The sequence below is a fragment of the Cetorhinus maximus genome, chromosome 6 (assembly GCF_964194155.1).
Source record: "Cetorhinus maximus chromosome 6, sCetMax3.hap1.1, whole genome shotgun sequence".
Taxonomy (NCBI): domain Eukaryota; kingdom Metazoa; phylum Chordata; class Chondrichthyes; order Lamniformes; family Cetorhinidae; genus Cetorhinus; species Cetorhinus maximus.
In genome coordinates this window covers 107701937-107723397 of record NC_135884.1, presented here as the reverse complement: position 1 = coordinate 107723397, position 21461 = coordinate 107701937, and the positions used below count along the sequence as shown (strand labels likewise).

Sequence of the window (21461 nt, the reverse complement as noted above, 5' to 3'; positions counted from 1 at the left end):
TGTCCTCCCAGAATCTATCCTTGGCTCCTTCCTATTCCTCATGCTGCCCTCAGTGACATCATCCAAAAACACACCAGCTTCCGCAAGTACGCTGATGGCTCCCAGATCTACCTTACCAACAATTCTCTTGACCCCCTCCACTGTCTACATTGTAAGACTGCTAGTTTGACAAGCAGAAATTTCCTCCAACTAAAGATTGAGCTACCAACGCCATTGTCTTCAAATCCATCACAAACCCTGTTCCCTAGATAGCGACCCCATCCCTCTGCCTGGCAACTGTCTGAGGGTGAATCAGGCTGTTCACAATCTTGATGTCATATTCGACCACAAGATGAGCTATTTCCCCCTCCATAACATTGCCTGACTTTGCCCTGGCCTCAGTTCATCTCCTGCTGAAACATTCATCCATGTCCTTATTACCTCCAGGATTGACTATTTCAATACAGGAGTTGCCAGCCTCCCACATTCTACCCTCCGTAGGCTTGAAGTCATCCAAAACTCTGCTGCGCAAGTACTAACTTGGACTAAGTCCTGTTCAAACATTTACCCCTGTGCTCGCTAACCTACATTGGTTCCTATTAAGCAAGGCTTCAATTTCCTTGCTTTTAAATCCTTCCATGGCCTTAACCCTCTCCTCTATCCATGTAATCTCTTTCCTCCAGTCTTACAACCTTCCAAGGTATCTTCTCTTTTCCAATTCCGGCCTCTTGAGTATCTCTGATCTTAAATTACTCCACCACTGGCAGCCATACCTCCAGCTGCCAAGGTTTTAAGTGCTAGAATTTCCTCCCTAAATCTCTCCACAGTGTCCTCCCTTTCCTCCATTAAGACCCTCTTCAAAACTACCAATTTTTAATGGAGCATTTGGTCATTTGTCTTAATATCTCCTATGTTACTCCGGGGTCTTTTCGTTTTGGAATGCTGGTGTGAAGTACATTGGAACATTTTACTACATTAAAAGCACTACATAAATACGAGTTTTTGTTTTTGACAAGAAACCAATGAATATTAGCAAGGTGGGACAGTAATTGGCAAATGGGACTTGGTGTGGGACTGTACAGCAGTGGGGTTTAACCAAATTGGAGTTCTTAAAGTGAGAAATCTTAGAGACTGGTAAGGTGATGTGTTAAAGCATTCAAGTCTGGAGGTAGGAAAGTGTAGAGGTGCTTAACTGGAATTAGCAAAAAAAAAATTGTTCAAAATATTTCACAAATTTGTTCTGACCTCCTCACCAAGTTTTGTCTTTAAACTTCTAACCCTTTTTAAGGAGAATGGTTTGATCTGTGACATCACAATAGACACCATGTCAACAATTTCATCTGGATCAATCCATCAGGAGCTTGAACAACTCTACTTGGATAGTTTTCCCTCCCATACTCTGTTGGCAATGAAGACTAGCAAACTCACTGTCAAGGGAAATGTGAATGAAATATCAGTCAATAATGTTATTCAAACTCAGTTATCTTATTTCAGAATATAGTTGCTTAAACGCTTCCAAGACAGTCAGCAGAAATTGGTTCTTTTCACCACTGCATGATAATAATGTTATTAGTTTAAAGTAGTGTTAAAGCCAATTAAACCGATTTGTACACAACAAACCTAGACATCAATAGGCTAAGAAGAGCACCCAGACTATCAAAACATAAGCAAATGTTCCTTTTTCCAAAACAAAATGTCATAAATTTGTGAACAAAATAAATTGTAATAGGAGAAATGCTGTAGCATTCTCCAGTGAATCTTCTGAATTTAAATTCAAAACACGAAATCAGAAATAGTCACTTAACCCTCCTTTTCCTTGGTCCATCAAGTCAAATGTCCCGGAGATCCCTATGCCTTGGTTCTTAATTCCTATCTCTCTCCAGTTTCTGTGCCAACTTCCCTTGTCAAGCTCATCTTGGTCATGAGAACATTTCGTGTTCCCATGATCCCTTTGCCACTAAACTGCTGATCACCCAACTTTCTCTCCTGGTTTCCATGCTGAGATTGTAAATAGTTCAATCTCCTTAGGCACTTTTCAAAACTGACATTATTATCTCCTTCCTCATCACGCCAATACTCAATCTCTGTGTTTCTAAACTACTTCATCTCCAACTTCTTTTGCTCTTCAAATTCCTTCAATGTGTTGTCTGCTCACAAATCCATGTCCTCCTCACCAGCCACTCCCTATTTGAATATTTCTAAACAAGTTTCCAGCCGTCCAACTCATCCCTTTGTAGCATTATTCCATATGCTTCATCCTACTGAAATAGTAATGTTTTTGAGATACCTGTTACATCTTTGAAATATAGACAATTACCTGATAATCTTTATTAATCTTGTACTGGATAAGTAACATATTTCTTGTCTTTTCAAGTTCTTGAACAGTTTCTGCATGCGCTGCCTGAAGCTCTCGCACAGAGTACTCCAAATCTTTATTAATGTCGTGCTCCACTTTCTCCAGGAATTCAAGATTTCCATTCTTCTGATGCTTACGAACCTACAATAAAGGTAAAAATGTATGACACCTTTCTTCCAGCTTTCTCCAACTCAAAGCAAATACAAAAATCTATAGTATAACAAACCGCAAAATAGTGTGCAAAAAGTTAGTACCAGTTTGGCTTACTGGTTTATAATTTTGCTTTTCATGGCTAGACAACATTTATTCTTTTCCTGAGGTTTGTCCTAATATTTTTATAACACCACTAGGTTATAATTCTGTCCTGCATACTCCAAAAAAACTTGCTGTACTTTCCTCCTGAAAGTAAAAGAGCTGGATTTTAAGTGCCTAAGGAGCTGGGAGCAGGGGAATAGGTTTGGTAGTGCATGGGAAAGTCAGAAGTAAGTGCAATCAGTGCACCTCTCAGTTGCTTTTTAACCAAAAAACTCCATTACAATATCATTTCTGGGTTTCTTGACCAATTCGCGCAAGTGGCATGATGATGGTGCACATGAATTGATTTCAACTCCAGTATTAAAAGAACACTCCAAACATGCAATTTGATGAATTTGGAGTTGGGAGTACAATAGAATCATCACCTTCTTGAGGGCAACAATGGTTGGCCTTGCTGGCAACACCCACAACTCATGAAAGAATATATTAAAAAAATGGCAAAATGTAGTCTAGGTCTTATTTTAGTCCTGGATGTGCTGCTGGGGGCTGTACTGTGCCTGTAGGATATGCCCTTCCCAACTGATGGGAGGAAGAATCCTGCTGGTGAAATAAGGTTACCATGAAGTCAGCCCAGAGGGTAGTGCCATGCTTATGAATTCAATGCTGATAGTGGTTTAATGGCTGAGTCAGAGGAGGAAAGGAGAATAAAATGTCACATTCACCAACGTCCTGATGTATTTATCACCCCAAATCCCTCATCCAGCCTATTCCAGCACAACATTCCTTATACCAATTTACCTTGCAGGTGCACTGTAGTAATCTGATGTGTAATTTATCTTTAAGACAAGTGTTGTAATGTAAGATCACATGATCTTAATACCCAACAGCAGAGTAGCATGGGCTACCTCTGTGAGAGAGTCCTGAGTGTCACACTGAAGAGTGAAGACAGAGTTTTGAGTTGTGAGCACACAAGTGTAATTGCTGAATTTAGTTTGTAAATAAACAGCATGTGTTTACTCTAACAATCTACTGATATAAAAGCAAAAAACTGCGGATGCTGGAAATCAAAAACAAAAATACCTGGAAAAACTTAGCAGGTCTGGCAGCATCTGTGGAGAGGAGCACAGTTAACATTTCGAGTCCGAATGACCCTTCAACAGAACTAAGTAAAAATAGAAGAGAGGTGAAATATAAGCTGGTTTAAGGGGGGGTGGGACAAGTAGAGCTGGATAGAGGGCCTGTGATAGGTGGAGATAACCAAAAGATGCCACAGACAAAAGGACAAAGAGGTGTTGAAGGTGGTGATATTACCTATGGCATGTGCTAATTAAGGGTAGAAAGCAGGACAAGCAAGGTACAGATAGCCCTAGTGGGGGTGGGGTGGGGGTGAAGGAATCAAAAAAGGCTAAAAGGTAGAGATAAAACAATGGATGGAAATACATTTAAAAATAATGGAAGTAGGTGGGAAAAGAAAAATCTATATAAATTATTGGGAAAAAAGGGGGGGTATCGGAAAGGGGGTGGGGATGGAGGAGAGAGTTCATGATCTAAAATTGTTGAACTCAATATTCAGTCTGGAAGGTGGTAAAGTGCCTAGTCAGAAGATGAGGTGCTGTTCCTCCAGTTTGTGTTGAGCTTCACTGGAACAATGCAGCAAGCCAAGGACAGACATGTGGGCATGAGAGCAGGGTGGAGTGTTGAAATGGCAAGCAACAGGGAGGTCTGGGTAATGCTTGCGAACAGACCGAAGGTGTTCTGCAAAGCGGTCACCCAGTCTGCGTTCGGTCTCTCCAATGTAGAGGAAACTGCATTGGGAGCAACGAATGCAGTAGACTAAATTGAGGGAAGTCCAAGTGAAATGTCCGTCCTTGGCTTGCTGCATTGTTCCAGTGAAGCTCAACGCAAACTGGAGGAACAGCACCTCATCTTCTGACTAGGCACTTTACAGCCTTCCAGACTGAATATTGAGTTCAACAATTTTAGATCATGAACTCTCTCCTCCATCCCCACCCCCTTTCCGATTTCCCCCCCTCTTTTTTCCAATAATTTATATAGATTTTTCTTTTCCCACCTACTTCCATTATTTTTAAATGTATTTCCATCCATTGTTTTATCTCTACCTTTTAGCCTCTTTTGATTCCTTCACCCCACCCCACCCCCACTAGAGCTATCTGTACCTTGCTTGTCCTGCTTTCTACCCTTAATTAGCACATTCCATAGATAATATCACCACCTTCAACACCTCTTTGTCCTTTTGTCTGTGACATCTTTTGGTTATCTCCACCTATCACTAGCCTTCTATCCAGCTCTACTTGTCCCACCCCCCCCTTAAACCAGCTTATATTTCACCTGTTTTCTATTTTTACTTAGTTCTGTTGAAGGGTCATTCGGACTCGAAATGTTAACTGTGCTCCTCTCCGCAGATGCTGCCTGGCCTGCTGAGTTTTAACAATCTACTGATGTTCTCTGTCTCTGTACCAACTCAGTCACCCCAAAACAAGCGCACAACCTGGATCCTTCAGCTCCCAACTAACCAAGGGCATGGGATCCAACATGCATCCATCTCCCTCTGTCTATGCACTTCCTCACATCCTCATGTGTCTATCCACCACTGACACTCACCTTTACATAATGTCATGCCTCTTCCTCATAGTCACCCTCAACAAAAGCTCTCCAGCCATCCACATAACATATACCATTACTGTCCCTCATAGGTCTCTTATTTTCCTCCTTGGAGGAAAACAGGAAGCGGAGGTTGCCTTGAGCCATCACACAACGGACAGCTGCAGAAGAGGTGGCATTAGTCATCAGTGGAACCTTTGCGTACTTCGCCATTGGAAATGGAGAGATGAGGACCTCCCAGTTGCTAGTGCCAGAATTAAATACCAGACACCACATGGCATACACGCTCACTCAAGCTGACATTATGCCAGCAGAAGTGTGAAATATGATCATGTGTATAACGATCACAATTCTTATCTGAACAGTTCTAATGCACGTCTTTAATCTTCCACAGGGCATTCAGGCTTCCCACTAAACATGGTCCAGGAAGACGATGACTCTTCAGAGGAAGTCATTCTCTCTCAGGGTGCATCTTCAAAGGACTCAAAATCAAAACACCAAATCAGAAATTCAGAAAATCAATGGGGGCTTCTCAAAGGGATGCTTGGCTGTTTGCAGGACTGCTTTATGTTGCGGAAATGGTGGGCTGGGGAAATACAGGGACTTTTGCATGGTAAAAATAATAGGAGCAGAGTGGCAATCCGATTGTGATTGCCAGTCCTCGGATGATTCAGCCCAAAGCCTTTCACACAAGCAGGCAAGAAAGCAGTTGTGAGGTGTCAATATTTATTGGCATATTTCCGTGTCATCGCTTCAGCCCCCTCAATTGATATAATGGTCTCGCCTTGCTTTCGAGTTCCAGGAAGCCTGGGGAACTTATGGACCCACAGTTAAATTGTAAAACTATTTTTAATATTGTTCTAAATGACTGATTAATGGTTTGAAATTGATGACTTGCCTTTCCCGAAAGGATTGCTCTCACACAGCCTAAAGCACTGCAGTTAAATGCAGAAATGGGTGGGATGGAGTTGGCTTCCTGGCACGTTATCAATCTCTACTGTTATAACATACCAGAGCCATGCACGTTTTGCATGTTAAAATTCAACCCAAATGCTCAACAATGTTAATAAATATATATATATATATTTATGCAAATATTTCTGGATGTAAACTAACTAAACTTTGTTGTAAAGATGAAATATTAACACAGTATAAATAAACTTCATATTACTCTTCTCTGACTTTACACTCCTGGCTCTTTCTGACGTTTTCATATGCTTGAGTAAGCTACATTAGCCACTTGAAGGTTCACCAATGAATTTGCCTCTTAAAATGCTAGTCACTCCAATCAGGACATATGAGGGTCAGATTGTTATTAGACCACAGAGTAGGCACAAATTGGAAGAGGGCTCAACTTCTTTGCATTACCTTTATGAGCATCAGTGCTTCGCTGAGTTCAGCCACATCAATATCACTTTCCTGAAATTAAAATGGTCAATAAAGGGCATTATTAAATGGAAATGAATAATACAGGGACAACTGAAAATGACATACTAGATTCTCACCAAGTATGACATTTGGCTTGAATATCATGAATAAATAAACTATCACATTTTACATTCTTTTTTCAAAGGTTTGATGATGCAGAAAGCTGGTGTACTTACTCTATGCATAAAACATTTCAAGCATTGTCACATTCTGACAGATATAAATTCAGTTCAGGTAAGTATCTTACTTTGGTGAAGAACTTCATACGTTCTTTTAGTTCATCCAACTGTTGCTTGTGTTCCAGATAGTGCAACTGAAGTTCTTTGTTCTCCTGGGAGAGTCGCTCATTTTGTTCTGACATTCATTGTACAGTAAATGGAAACCATAGAAAAACAAAACCAAGCAACAATGTGTTAAAATAGGAACGTAACAATGGCAGTGTCTAATACCAAGTAGCCAAGTGAAATCAAGGGAGGCATGCGTCCAGTTTTTGTTCTGAAGTGCTTAACATTTTATGTTCTCTATAATTCCTTTGAAATTCCTGGGAGAAAAGTTCCTGTGTGCTATAGAACAGTAAAAATGCTCTTCAGAAATAGGTTAACAAATATGTTACAAGTAGATAGAAAAAAATTCCTCCAATCATTTTATAGCATTTTACCATTCATTAAGATTTGTTACCTACGTTACAACAATGACTAGACTTCAGAAATACTTCATTGGCTGTAAAGAACTTTGAGACATCCAATGGTCATGAAAAGTGCTAGATAAATGTAAGTTTGTGTTAGTAATTGGAAATCTCTTAGTCATTGGCTAGAATTTTCCGGCCCTATTGATGTAAGGCAGGCGGCGGGGGGGAATCAGTTTCACGCTGACATAAAACCAGTTTGCCATCGTCCGCTCCAGCCGCCAATGGCAGGCCGTGTTTCCCGCCACCACACGTTGGGAATGTAAGTTCAATACTTCAGCATCTCATTATAAGTCCTGCTGGCCGGAATCATCCCCCATGCTGGATCGCCTGGGAACATCAGCATGATTGCATGCCGACACGTTTCACTACTGTACATAAGCGATGTGCACCTGGCGAGCTGCAATTGGCTTGGGACATTGAGGTTTGTTTGCCTACCTTGCTTTGAGCAGCACTCGCGGTCATCAGCGCCAGGCATCGCAGGCAGCACCACATCACTTTTGGGGGGGCTCACAGGCAGGTCTCTACCTGCCAGACCAGCCGTAGAGTGGGGGTGGTTTTTCAACGGCTGTAGGGCTAGGACTTGCTTGGGGAAGGGGGAGAAGTGGCTTCAGGCAAGAGAAGAGGCTGCAGGGCAAGGGCTATACTGGGGAAGGGGGGTATCCCAGGGTGTGTGTTGGGGCACATGTTGATCCATGCAAGTGGCCTCAAGATGATGAGGGCTGAGGGGGCAGGCTCCAGAGGAGATGAGGCCAGATGGAGATGTGAGGGTGTGTGTGAGCGAGTGAATGGTGATGTCCCTTGAGCTGGCTGTGAGTGATATGCCAGTGAATGTGTGATGGCCTTGTGGCTGTGTGTGAGTTTAGAGTGATAAGATGGTTGCCTTACTCTGGTGGCACAGGTGAGATCATTCATCCTCTTTCTGCACTGGATGGCAAGCCTCTTCTGTGCAGCATTGGCAATGACCACCATTGCCACCACCTCCCAAGCCAGAGTGGTGACACTGATAGGCTCCCTGCTGCTAGAGTGGGGGTAGAGGATATCGCGGTAGCCCTCCATGGCATCTAAAAGGTGTGCCAGGGACCCGTCAGAAAAATGGTGGGCTACAGTCTTCTTGCCTTTCAGGGCCATATCTTCTGTGCAGCAGAAGGCTGCAAGTACTGAGAGCCGTGTGCACAGCTGCAGTTCAAATATGGCGCCTGGCGTGAGGAAGTGGTAAGGTGACAGCGTGGCGGGCAAATTGGAGGAACCCCACCTGTGAAACTGCATGTTTCCCATGACTGTATAAATAATGCGCCGGGAAGGGGACGACATGGCACGAAAACCCGCCATTGCGGCCGGCGGGTAAAACGCTGGCCAGGATTTTCTGTGCCCACTGGCATCGGGCGTGTTTGGTGGCATGAGCGGACAACATAGTGAGAAGGCCAAAAGTTGGTTTCACAACGTCGTGAAACCAGTTTGCGACCGTCCGCTCTGCCTGCAAATGGCGGGCTGCATTCCCCGCCATCGGGAACCATATTGTAATACATCAGCATATCATTATAAGGCCAGCTGGCCGGACTCATCCCCCCTTGCTGGACCGTCCGCCCATGTCAGCAGGAAAACACATCTTGACAACTGTGACGTGCAAAAGTTGGGACTTACCGTCAGAGCCTTTCTCACATCACGGACATCTGAGGAGCAAAAGATGCTGGAGCCCGATAGCAACGAGGTCCTGGAGAAACATCCATGGCATGCTGGGTGGATTCTCGTGGACAAGGCTCTGCTACGAAGCAGTTCATGGAAATTGGAAAATCACGGTTGATACTCATAATGGATAATGGTCGAGGGGGTGGGGAAGTAAGGTTCAGGATCAACTGGGAGAGGAAGAGGTGTCGAGGGGGTGAGTTTACTGGGGCGGGGGGTGGGTGGGGGGGCAGAGGTGGGAATGAAGGTGTTGGGGGGTGAGGTTGGGAGAGTGGGAATGAAGGCCTCGCGGGTGTGAGGTTAGGAGGAGCAGAATGGAGGTGTTGGGGCATGTGAGGTCGGGAGGGTGGAATGGAGGTGTCGTGGGGGGGTGTGAAGTTGGGAGGGGGGGAATGAAGGAGTCAGGGGGGTGAGGTTGGGAAGGGGGAGGGAGTACGGGGAAAGGAGGGGGTAATGGGGGAGAGGATGGCAATTGGGGAGATATGTTTTAGGGAAGGGATTTGGAGGGGGGAAGAAGTGCAGAGAGGGGAGGAAGGGTGGGGGGGGAAGGGAGGAGGGATCCGGATGTCCAGATGAACATGCAAGGGAGGGGTCTGACGGGTCCATGATTGCCTCCTGGGGAGCGAAATGAGGGTGGTTGTGGTGTGAGGAATGGTGAGAATGACCGAAGGCAAAGTGAGGCAGTAGGGTGGGAGGGTGAGGGTTCGACTGTAGCGGTAGAAGGGATGGCAAGGGTGATTCGTGGGGACTTGGAGGCAGACACGGACCCTAGGGTGTAAAAGAGGTGGTTAGGGAGGTGAATGGGAGTGGGATTTTCGGGATGGAAGGGAATATGCACATTCACTTGGACATCCCCAAAGGAAAAGGGTTGTAGCTGGCAGGTCAGGGAGAGGAGGTGGAAGGTGATGCCAGGGGGTGTCAACTGTGATGGGTGAAAGGAAATGGGTGACTGGGTCAGGGCAAAAGACAAGGGAGTGCATGAAAAACCGAATCCAGACCTTGTTGTCCAAATCGAAAGTGAAACGACAGATGTGGTGGGCGCGATCAGGTGCTGCATGCAAGTGTGATCATTGGGTGGGCGGAGATGCAGGTCAGCTCAAATGGACAACTGAAAGCGAACCCCAACAGGCAGCTTTCAAAAGGCTTAGGACATTGAGGTGAGTATATGTGATGGATCCCCGTGTGTGGGAGAGTACTTGCATGAGGCTCTGGAAGGCCCTGCCACACACACATTTCTCCCTCCAGAATCACTCATTGATGAGTTATTCCCTCTGTGGTGACAGAAGACAAGGTTGAGGGGCTCACAGGCAAAGCGGACTTGGAGGGAGAGAACAGTCTCTGAGATTCCTGAATGGATGACCCAAGGGTATCCAGCTGCCGCTCCTCCTCCCTTCCAATGCCCACGGGCCCCGTCATGACTCGTTGAGGGGAAGGAGCACCAGGAGCGATGTCGAGCTGCCCCATTTCCCTCTTGCATTACCACTGCAGGAACTCACCCATGGCTCACGTGGTGGAGTGCAGGTCTGTACACGTCTCCGCATTCTGCTGGACCAGGGTCTCCATGGTGTCCGCCATTCTTTCCATAAAGACCTCCATACACACACGTGGGCACCTTCATCAGAGAGCAGATGGGCGCACTCCTCCACTCACGTGGCACTCTGTTGAGGACTTCCAACAGCTCTGCATGATGTTCCCTCGGCTTCTGCTGACTCTCCAGGATGAGTTGGAAGGCCAAATCTAGAGGCTCGTCATCTGACTTGGAACTTACAGATGCCTGATCCCCGGCAGTCCTCCGAGTGCTGAGGAGCTCTCACGAACCTGCCTCCTGCTGCTGCGGACATGAGTCCGTGCAGTGACCACCAGATTGTGAACCTGAGCCTGCTCTAGATCTAGCTTCCACTAAGGTGTGTGCATCTGCGCTGGTATAGGGTGGGGGTAAGCACTGTGTCAAATCTTCCAGGCTGCTTTTTTCCAGCTCTTCAATGGAGGAGGTGTCCTCTTGGCTGGAGGTGAGGATCTGGATGGAGCTGAGGGAATGGCTGGCTGAGGGTGTCAGGGTCACTTGATGGAGCTCCCTGTGATCCAAAATAGAGATAAGTAGTGCATGGCAGCACAGTCAAAAGCAAAAAAGAAAGCAGCCACATTTGCGTTGAGGGCTGATGTGCTGCAGGATCTGTAAGAGGGTGTTCGCCGCTGACCTCACCATGTCCGCAGGCACAGTCCATGTCCTCACCAGTCAGTGCGATGGTACACTACTCAAAGTGAGTGAGAGGCCTAATGTGGGCCATTCCACCCCCAATCTCGGACCTCTTCCTGCTGAAATGAGCAGGCTTCTCTTGCATGAAAACAGATGGAGAGATTGTGAGCAGGACACATGGTGCTGTGTGGAATGTTTGTGTGGTGAGCGGAGCAATGGACAGGGTGAGGACATAAGCTTGAGGGTATGAGCCTGATGGAGATGTAAGGGTGTGTGTGAGAGTTAGTGGTGTTGTCCCTTGAGGTGTGAGATCCTTGTGGATGTGTGATGGGTTTGTGAGTGTGTGAGTTGAGAGTGATGAGAAGAGTGAATTACCTTGGCAGAACAGATGAGACCATTCATCCTGTTACAGCACTGGGTGGTTGTCCTCTTCTGCAGGGCATTGGCACTCACCACCGCTGCCACCACCTTACAAGCTGGATTAGTGAGATTGCTGCCCATCCTGTGGCCAGAGCTGGAGAAGAGGACATCAAGGTGAGCTTCCACTGTGTTTAAAAGGTGCTCAAGGGACATGTCATTGAACCTGGGGACTGCAGTCTTTTTGCCTTTCAAGGCCATGTCTTCTTTGCAGCAGTCGTGGGCTGAAAGTACTGAGAGGTGTGCGTGTGGCTGGACTTTAAATATGGCACCCGGCATGATGAATCGGCGAGGTAATGGCATGGCGGGCAAATGAGAGCCCACCTGCCATGGAAACAGCGTGTTTCCCAGGAATTAATAATTAAAGCCGCAGTCTTAGGCCGATACGGCACGAAAAGCCAGCCACTTGGTGCAAATCTGGGACGATTCTGCCCATTGTTTTACATGCCTGCTACTGCACTTGGTGCAATTCTGGGACGACTCCACCCATTGTAAATGATAACAGGAATTTTAGGATTAAGGACTTTTCATCCCAAAGGTTTAAACCTAGCTCAACCTGATCATGAACGTCTTTTGAAAGGCTGTGGAATTACAATACAGTTGTTTTGATTTGTTGTCTACCTAAAACGAGACTATAGTTACAACGTGTCATATTCATTGAGTTCAACGTTCATATTAATATTTAAAGCAATTTTTAGTTTGGGGAAGATTAAATTTGTAAGGGTAATGTAATTCAAATGCTGGACATTAGCGATTGCCAGAACACCTCAAATAATGGCAGTTCAAAAGGCTCCATGTGTACTTATGGGGTCAAAGTTAGGAGGATGAAAGCCATAAAACAGCAGGTGGCCTTCATTTAGCTGGGGAACTGCAGACAGTAAGTCTGAGGAGAACTTCCCTGACTTCATTAGAAATGTAAAATATTCATGCAGACCTCAGGGTCAAAAGGTTTGATTTTGAAGCTGAAGGTTAATTAATCTAAAATCTATTGGACATCTCAACTAACCTCTGTTGCCATGGGCTGAGTAGTTCAGGGTGGAGCCTTGGTTGGAATTCTGGGAATTTGTCTGTGGCATTTTTCCAGAAAATCTTTGAGGTTGGAGCTAAAAGCACCCAGGTTGGCGGCTGGAAGCCCTGAGTTCAGCAGGCAGGGAAAGGGTCTGCTGTTAAGGAACTGTAGACCAGAAGCAAAATGGATATCAGAAATCAGAGATATTTCTGAGGTGGAGGCACAAAGCAGTTGGCTTGGAGAATGTAATGAAGCCAAAGTTTGAGCTGAGTGGTCCACAATCATAAGGTTTTGAAGAAATGTTGGAGGATCACTTAGCTAAAAGCTAATGGAAAGCTCCTCACGAAATTTCAAACCTCAGAGAATAGCTGGAAGACTGAGAAGTTGAAGTGAATTCCTGAGAACTGTGGCACTTTGGACTCAGGAAGTGTAGGAACCTTCAAGAGCCTGATAACTAGCCATTGACTTTCTGGGGGAAGTCATATGGAAAAAGGGGAGATTCAGTTGAGAATTCTGGTCCAAAGTATATGAGATTGTATTTTATTAGGCTTTTCGATGTATAGTATTGAGTATTTACCTAAGACAGGGTTTATTTATAAGTGTTTGCTTTACTTGTTCCCTGTATAGTAAAATTCATTTGTTTTAACAGTGGAATCTTGTGACATAATTTCTTCAGTTGATCACTGCATGTTTAAATTTATCTTTAAATGTTAACGGTCTATACAAGAATTGTACAAAACCTTCTTGTATCATACAAGAGGCAAATTAAAATATTACTTTGCAAAATAGCAGATATTTTTAATGTAAGAAAGAAGAAAGTATGGCACATTCATCCCACATCCATGTATAATTTACCCCATTATGGACACCATGCCATCATAGTATTATTTTGGACATATCCACTGGAACTTTCAATAGCAGCAGTGTAAATAATCACTGTGTCTCTTCCCAATGCAAAATGGCCACCTGTGTATGAACACTGGTCTGCGCAGACATCACTCTGCTCAGTCAGAAAGCAGTTAATGTCTTGATTACACAGAGGATATAATTCTGCTACAATATGCTTCAGGTAAACAAGTCATGGGTCATATTACATTTAATGTTGACTAAATGGGACAGGCTTGGTTCATGATCTAACTGAAATTTGAAAAGGAGAAATATAACAAATACTAATATCCTATAAGTGTAAATTTAACGGGATGAGTTGCAGAGTAATCGCAAACAACCTAGAGGGAATAACTGCTATTAAACTTCTAAATGTATCAATGTCACAGCTGTAAACGCTGTAGTTCCCCACTGCCCAACACCCACTACGATCCAACAGCCCCTGCCCATTCGTCCACTCGAGGTTTGGAAACTTGGCATCCAGACCTGCACTAAAAGAGTAAAGAACATGGCGGAGAAACACTAGAACTGCGCATGTGCGGTGTTGGCAGCAAACACAGCCATAAATAATATTGGATTGGCTGTTCTTTATACACCTGCAGGATTTTCCTATCCATTTAAGTCAGTGGAAAGGAAAATCAGATGGATTGTATAATGAGCGTCCGATCCTATATTGACCATTTTAAACCCATGTTGAAATCTAAATTTCGTAATAAATAAATAAAGAATTGCCAAATTTGAGCACCATGGCCTGTGAAAACAGCAACATATTATCTAGGTACCAAAGTATTGTTTGGAATGAATTTACAACTAAACATATTAATTGATTCCAAATGGATAGTGGCTTGGCTCCCTTGATTTTGGTTCAATAATCAGGCACACACTGATGTGGAATCAATGCAATCCCACCAGATGGGCAAGTCAAAAGTTGAGTTTTTCCACCATTTTGACTCCTGTCTTCATAAAACCAAGAAAAATAATATTTTATTTAAAACTAAAGCCATCTTAGTCCAAAGGTCATTACTTGACACTGAGCAAACATTTTTAAATAGTTTACACAAAATACTTGAACTCCCTCTCTAACAGCACTGTGGGTGTAGCTTCACCACACGAACTGCAGCGGTTCGAAGTGGCGGCTCACCACCACTTTCTCAAGAGCAATTAGGGATGGGCAATAAATGTTGGCTTTGCCAGCCACACCCTCCTTTCATGAATGAATAAAAAAATTACGAATCACAAATTAATTCCAATCTAAATGCTTGATGCAACTTGTCAAGAAAAGCCAAACAGATAATATGGCTTAGAAATTGGATCTTTTTGATTTGGCTTTTGGCCACTCTCCAAATTTTCCAATCCTGCACACGACGATGCCTGGCACTGGTGGGACCGGAAAATCCTGCCTCCAATTTCAGGGACAAATGTACTGCACCTCAAGGACACCTGAAAAATATCCAACTCAACCTTGAGTTGTGCCATTTTTCATGCATCCCTGGCAGTTGCCTGAAAAGAAATGTTAAGCTCCTTACACGTGTACATAAATAATGGGTTATGTGAATTTCAGCCCCTACAAATAACTAACAAATAACAAGTGCTATATTTGAGGAAATTGTATATAAATTTACATTGGTGAACATACCCTTTAATATTACCTTACAATCTGTTGAATATATATTAAAAATAAAAATTAATGCTTTAGAATATGAACTAATACAATATATTAACTGCTATAAAATGTATCTGCTGTTATTTAAAATGTTAATCTAATCAAACATTAAATCCCTGTAAGTATAAAAAGCTATGACAATTGCGTTACTTTGCTAATAAAAGTATCATTCCTATCTTGTACATTTTCTGTGGAGTCTGCATTTTAGTTTTGTACCCATTTCCTTAACAGACTTTTTTTATTTAAAGAATAATATATCATAACTGTTCTGCAGAAACACTACAATTAAAAACATGATACAACTGCAGGGTATTATTTTGCTTACAGTGTAATTCTGGAAAGTTCTAACATCTTACAGATGCTCATTTCTTAACCCTTTTTAGTCCATACTCTTAAGTCTTAACATTCCAAAATTGCAGGCATTTTGCATTGCAATGACCATCATGAAGAAACTGCCTATTTGATACATTTTACATAAAAACTTTTAGCATCTGAGGGAAAAAATCATGGTTGATGTTATTAAATTTAATAGGTTTCTGAATGGTAAATTGTGTGTGTTTTTGGGATGAAATTGTTTGTCATGCTCTGAACCTGATGCCCAAGCAATGTAGTTTCCTTTAGTGTTCTCACTTTTGTTCAGAGGGTGCTAAGGTTACTACTATTACGAGATAAAAATTTACAGTATTATGCACAAATAAAAGAAAGACATTCTCCAAAATGATCACTTTATAGAGAGGCATGCAATACTTAAAGCTTGTAGATATTTCTGTAAGTTTGTCAGTTTAAACAACTACATTTACTCCAATTTAAATTGTGTTTGGAAGACTATTCTTTTTGCAGTGATTATGAATAGATTTTTATGCTTACTGGTCCTCTGATATGCTAAATTTGCCCTAGATCAGTTCTAGTCTCATAAACACAAACCAATTTTTTTTTTTAGAACCAACTTAGTCCCTATGAGTGATATAGCTGTTTCACACAATGAGGCTGTGGATAGTTTATTTCCATAAAGGACTATAGAATGATTAAAATTTTAGCCTAATTTACTTTGGTATGATGTCTTTGTATCTTAAATAGATTTTCTGTTCAAGTTTAACCTAATTACCTATTGCATTTGCAACATCGGTGGATCAGTATAGAGGCTTCAACATAATGATGATGCCATTTTACACAGGCTCCAAAAGCCAAAATACCAACGAAAATGTGTGAAAATGGGACAGATAACATGGCTGTCTTCCAACATTATTTAATGGCAGCTTTCCAAAATTAAAAAGTAGCATAATTTGATTTAATTTTTCACCATATATTTTGGTATACTTTACCATCAGCATTAATTAAGTTGCAACAGAGTTAATTATTTTTGATGTCACAACCTAAATTCCAGTGATTAACTTAATTCTTTCCCAGAACATATTTTATTTTGAAAAGAACAGGGATAAGTGAACACAAACAAGAGATAAATGGCATTGATACAAATTTTAAAAAATCTATATTTAATTCCTGTTATTAAACTTTCCAAGAACAGAGAAGCAAGTTACACACTCAAACTTTACACCAACACGCTTAAAATAAAAAGGTACCTGTCATAAAAAAGTAAAAAGAGAGGTTGAGAAGTCTTGCCTACACTTATAATGGCTGTGGATAATAATAACCAAGTAATTTTGCTAGCCAGAAATCAATATTTGCTACTTGTTTAATTACTATTTTAAATTAATGCAATCCCACCAATATATCTGCAGTACTTCTGTGAACCACTAGAAGTGGCATTACTGCAACCAATTACAATGCATAAAGAAGCAAAGTAAAAGCAAATATGTAAATTCTTTATTTTTTATTTACTTGCTCATCAGTGTGACCGTTTCACTATGCTAAGGATGAAGATAATTTCCATTTCACAATGGATCACTAAAACCCATGAAAAAAGACAAGACTTTTAACCCAACAATTTGGTGCCAATTTGATACATCTTACATAAATTTTCTAGTGATTGAGGAGGGAGTAGATGTCATTAAATCTAATTTGGAGCAGTCTGGCATCTCGAGCTTGTCACAGTTGGTGCAGCTGGTTCCTAACTAGAAAGCCACAATCTTTAGCCTTATGCCTACTTCTTACTCAAACGTCATAAAACTTTGGTGTGTTCTGTCATCTCTTGGCTAGGCCACTGGATGGAGCACTGCCCTGTTATAAACCAGCGCTTAATCTTGTGTTTATAACAAATGCCCATCTCAGAAATTGAAAGACCAACAAAGATTCACTCCATTTGCCTGGCTGCAACTGACTTTCAACTATGCAAATATTTTCAATTTAGCTGGCACAATTGGGAATGGAAATGAAGAGTGGCATTTAAAAAAAACAATTCTTTTTTTATCATTTAACTACTGTATTATTCAAAAGGTACAAATGTAATACATTTTAAAACCATTGGCCCACGTTTCACACTTCAAAATATTTACCAATGTTAGGTCAGCAAATTTGCCAAACACTTATCACAAGTATCTGGAGCTCCATAATTATCAACAAAGAAACGGTTCAACATAAGGGTTGTGAAGTACTGACAACCAGAAGTTGGGGTGAAAATGAAAATGGTTTGTAATTATATCAGAATGAATATGGAAGTTACAAATCAACAGAAAATTAAGTCAGCGGAGTCCCTGGTTGCAACTTGTCGTGCTTGCTGAATGATCTTTGTGCAAGCATCAGATTAGAACAGCATCAGGCTGGGCTGTGATGACCCACACCTCATTAAAATCCAGCAGTCTGCTGACACACCCTACCTATGCTCACATGTGAAGAATGGATTCTTAATTGTAATAACATATCATAATTGAAATGTCAAGAGCAGCAATTGCCTTGTAGGGGTCCCATATCAAAGTTTGATGAGGAGCCTCTACATTTTAATAGACAATGGGTGGAATTCTCCCATCCTGCCCATGATAGGTTTTGTGGAGGCGGGAGCAGAGAATCCAGTGGGAGGCAAAAAATTGGAAACCTGCCGCCATAAAAACACAATTCTCCCGATGATGTTTTCATGGTGGATCAGTTATGCTGCCGACTAGTGGTGCAAGCACCATTTCCATTTATTAGCATGTCACGAATGCTTATTAAAACAGCTGCTCGCCAAACTCTTGCCACAACTTGCAATCTTCCATCACGCCAGTGGGAAATTATGTCAGTGTCAAACCCGTTTGAAAAGGAGTGGCATGCACAGTTCGCTGGTAACTTTGAGGTGAGTGGAACAGACCTGCCATAATGCTGCGCCATCTTGTTGCGATGAATGCCACTTTGATGGGGCTGTAGTGTTGGTCTGCTCCTCTTTGCTTTCATTGTCTCGATAAATACCAGTGTACTGTGGTACTCATGCAGGCCTCCACTTTCAGAGACTAGCATTTCAACTGGGGCTGGGCTGTGAGGTGAGGGGTCAGGCTGACAAACACGAGGGGGACAACGGGGAAGGGAGGCTGTGAAATGGCAGTCAGGGACAGGAACATGAGGGGGGCCTTTCAGGGGTTGCCCTCTAACCTCTTGTTGCCATCGGAGTGAGCAGGAGTCTGCTTGGAAAGAAAGGAGGAAGATCTCCTTGCGATGAATCACAAAAGGCTGGTATGCAAGTACAGCAAGCAATTAGGAAAGCTAATAGAATGTTATCATTTATTGTAAGGGGAATTGAATACAAAAGTAGGGGGGTTATGCTTCAGTTGTACAAGGCACTAGTGAAACCACATTTGGAGTACTGTGCACCATATTGGTCACCTTATTTAAGGAAGGATGTAAATGCATTGGAAACAGTTCAGAGGTTTACCAGACTAATACCTAGTATTGTAAGGAAAGATTGGACAGACTAGGCTTGTATCCACTGGAGTTTAGAAGAGTAAGAGGTAATGATTGAAACGTAAGATTCTGAAGGATGGATGTGGAGAGATACTCAGAACTCAGTGGCTACACATCACAATCACTGCATCTCAAGTGTCACACATAGGAATGTAGAATTTGGGATGCAGATAATAGTGAGGGAGACACAGGTGTATCATATATGGCATTCCATCAATGAAGGCCTGTCATGTGTTTACCAGATGCCACACTCCTAATGGGCCAAAGGGCATCCACTCATTGTCCATGTGCAACTCATTGGTCATTAATATGTTACATCAGAGATTGGAGCACAGGGCTAGGTTGGGTCAATCATCTCACTTAAACTTCAGCATCCCAAGCAGGGCTCACGATGTTACTGCGATGCCATCTTAGTCGCCTCAATGTGTGTGTTAGTATCTCAGGCGCCAGGCGACATCAGCCACCATGCAAGTAGGGCAGGGAAAAGTATGGACCTTTACAGTCTCAAAACGTGTCATCCTCTAAGCTTCGCTTTCTCGCCCCTTGATTCATTAATGTCTTCAAAGTTTCTTTTCAGAAAGAAGGCAAAAGCAGATACAGATCCAGGGCTCAATGCTGCCTTCATCAGGGTCCTAATGCAATGGAGGAGGTGAAGGAGGGAGAGGCAAATCCGCGCGCAGCTCCAGCAGGAGGGACATGGTCAAGCGCAGCCACAGCATGAAAAGGAGGATCAGGAGGAGAGACCCAGACAACAGGGGCAACTCGCCAGACCTAAGGTTTTTCGTCTAAGAGTCTCCTATTAACAAATGAGCAAGAGACAATGCCGTGCACATCTGCGCTTGTTCCGAGATCTGGAACACCACATATGCCACATTCTTTGTGAAGACCTGACGTCACTTGGAGTTGGAGGGTATCCCCTGCCAATACCTTTGAAGATGACTGCTGCACTCAATTTCTTGGCCTCTGGTTCTTTCCAAGGATCAACCGGCGACCTGTGTGGCACATCTCAGTCCGCAACACATTGATGCATAAAGGAGGTCACAGACGCTTTTTACAGGAAGCCCATCATTATGTCAGGTTTGCTCTGGACGAAGATAGCCAGGCTGCAAGATTCACTGGCTTCACCACCATCTCAGACTTCCCAAGAATGCAGGGTGCAATAGACCGAACCCATGTGGCTTTCCGGGCTCCATGGTAGCAGGCTCTAATGTTTATAAACCACAAGGGCTATCATTCCATCAACATACAACTGGTGTGCGATCACCAGAAGCACATTTGTTGTGCTTGGTACCCTGGGAGTTGCCAGGATTCCTACATCTTGAGTCACTCCCAGGTGCCTGAGATTTTCGAGGGGCCATTATGTCTGCAGAGATAAGGGGTACCCACTGAAGCACTGGCTAATGACATCAGCACGTTGCTCTCAATCGTTCTGAGGAGTGGTACAACGCTGCTCACAGGTCCACATGCTCCCTTATAGAGCAGACCATAGGGCTTCTGAAGATGTGTTTCAGATGCTTGGACTGCTCAGGTGGCCCACTACAATACACCCCTGATAAGGTTTCCTGCATCATCGCAGCGTGTTGCACCTTTCACAATCTGGCAATGCAAAGAGTTGAACCCCTGCCAGAGGATGACCTGGAGGAGGTTGAGAGCTTATCATGGAATGAAGATCCGGAGGCCCAGGAACCTCGGGAGGCTGCTGAAGGTCAGTATGAGTGCGATCATGCCACGGAGGAAGGAAGACGGGTGGGATGTCCTGTGATATGTTAATCGCTGACAGATTCCAGGAAGAGTAAAGTCAAGCAAGGGAATATGGCCACATCTCTCCTTGCCCTCAATGCCATCTTCTTTCAACTCGGGGATGTCCACCCACTTGCAGCGAGAACGAGTCCTGCATTTACACTTGCCTCATGAATTGCCAGGCCATGATCTTTGCTTTGGTCCATGGGGCCCTGTGAGTGAGCTCACTCTGGGAACTGAGAGCCCACTGAGGAACAAGATCAATGCGAGAGAAGACGTGAAGCCTTCGCCGCCATCTACTGATGCAAACACTGCTGCGACTAAGATGTAGACATGCCTGGGGATCTCCTCCTCCCGTGCATGTCTTTTCTTCTGCCACTACCACTGAGGAGACACGCATGCTGCTAGATTATTAAACCTGATGAGCTGCCCTTGCTCAATGGTGTTCTTTGAGGGAGGTGAGAAATGCTCACATCACATACTTCCAATAAAGATTTAAATACATCTCCCTAACATCACACAAGGGGTGCAGATACTAGTTTGACTGAGGTTGACATCACAGGAATGTGAATCTCACCATGGGACACTATCACTGCGTGAGAGGAAGGCTAAACCTCGAAATAAGAGGACTCCAAAGTGCAAGATCACAACGCCTTTAGTTGACAGGAACATTTACTTAACCATCAAATGTATTAACAAAAGTGCAATTTA

At 43.3% G+C, this 21461-nt stretch overlaps 1 protein-coding gene across 7 annotated transcripts in view; it reads right to left on the bottom strand.

The window, feature by feature from the left end:
* The window catches only part of rpgrip1l (RPGRIP1 like), a 300654-nt gene that overhangs the window by 168105 nt on the left and 111088 nt on the right, over positions 1-21461 (bottom strand). For all 7 annotated transcript variants that reach the window (XM_078544267.1, XM_078544272.1, XM_078544269.1 and 4 more), the window contains 3 exons: positions 6888-6994; positions 6581-6631; positions 2297-2476 (listed from right to left, as the gene is read on the bottom strand). In XM_078544267.1, coding sequence (XP_078400393.1) covers positions 2297-2476; positions 6581-6631; positions 6888-6994 — 338 coding nt within the window. The remainder of the gene's footprint in view (positions 1-2296; positions 2477-6580; positions 6632-6887; positions 6995-21461) is intronic.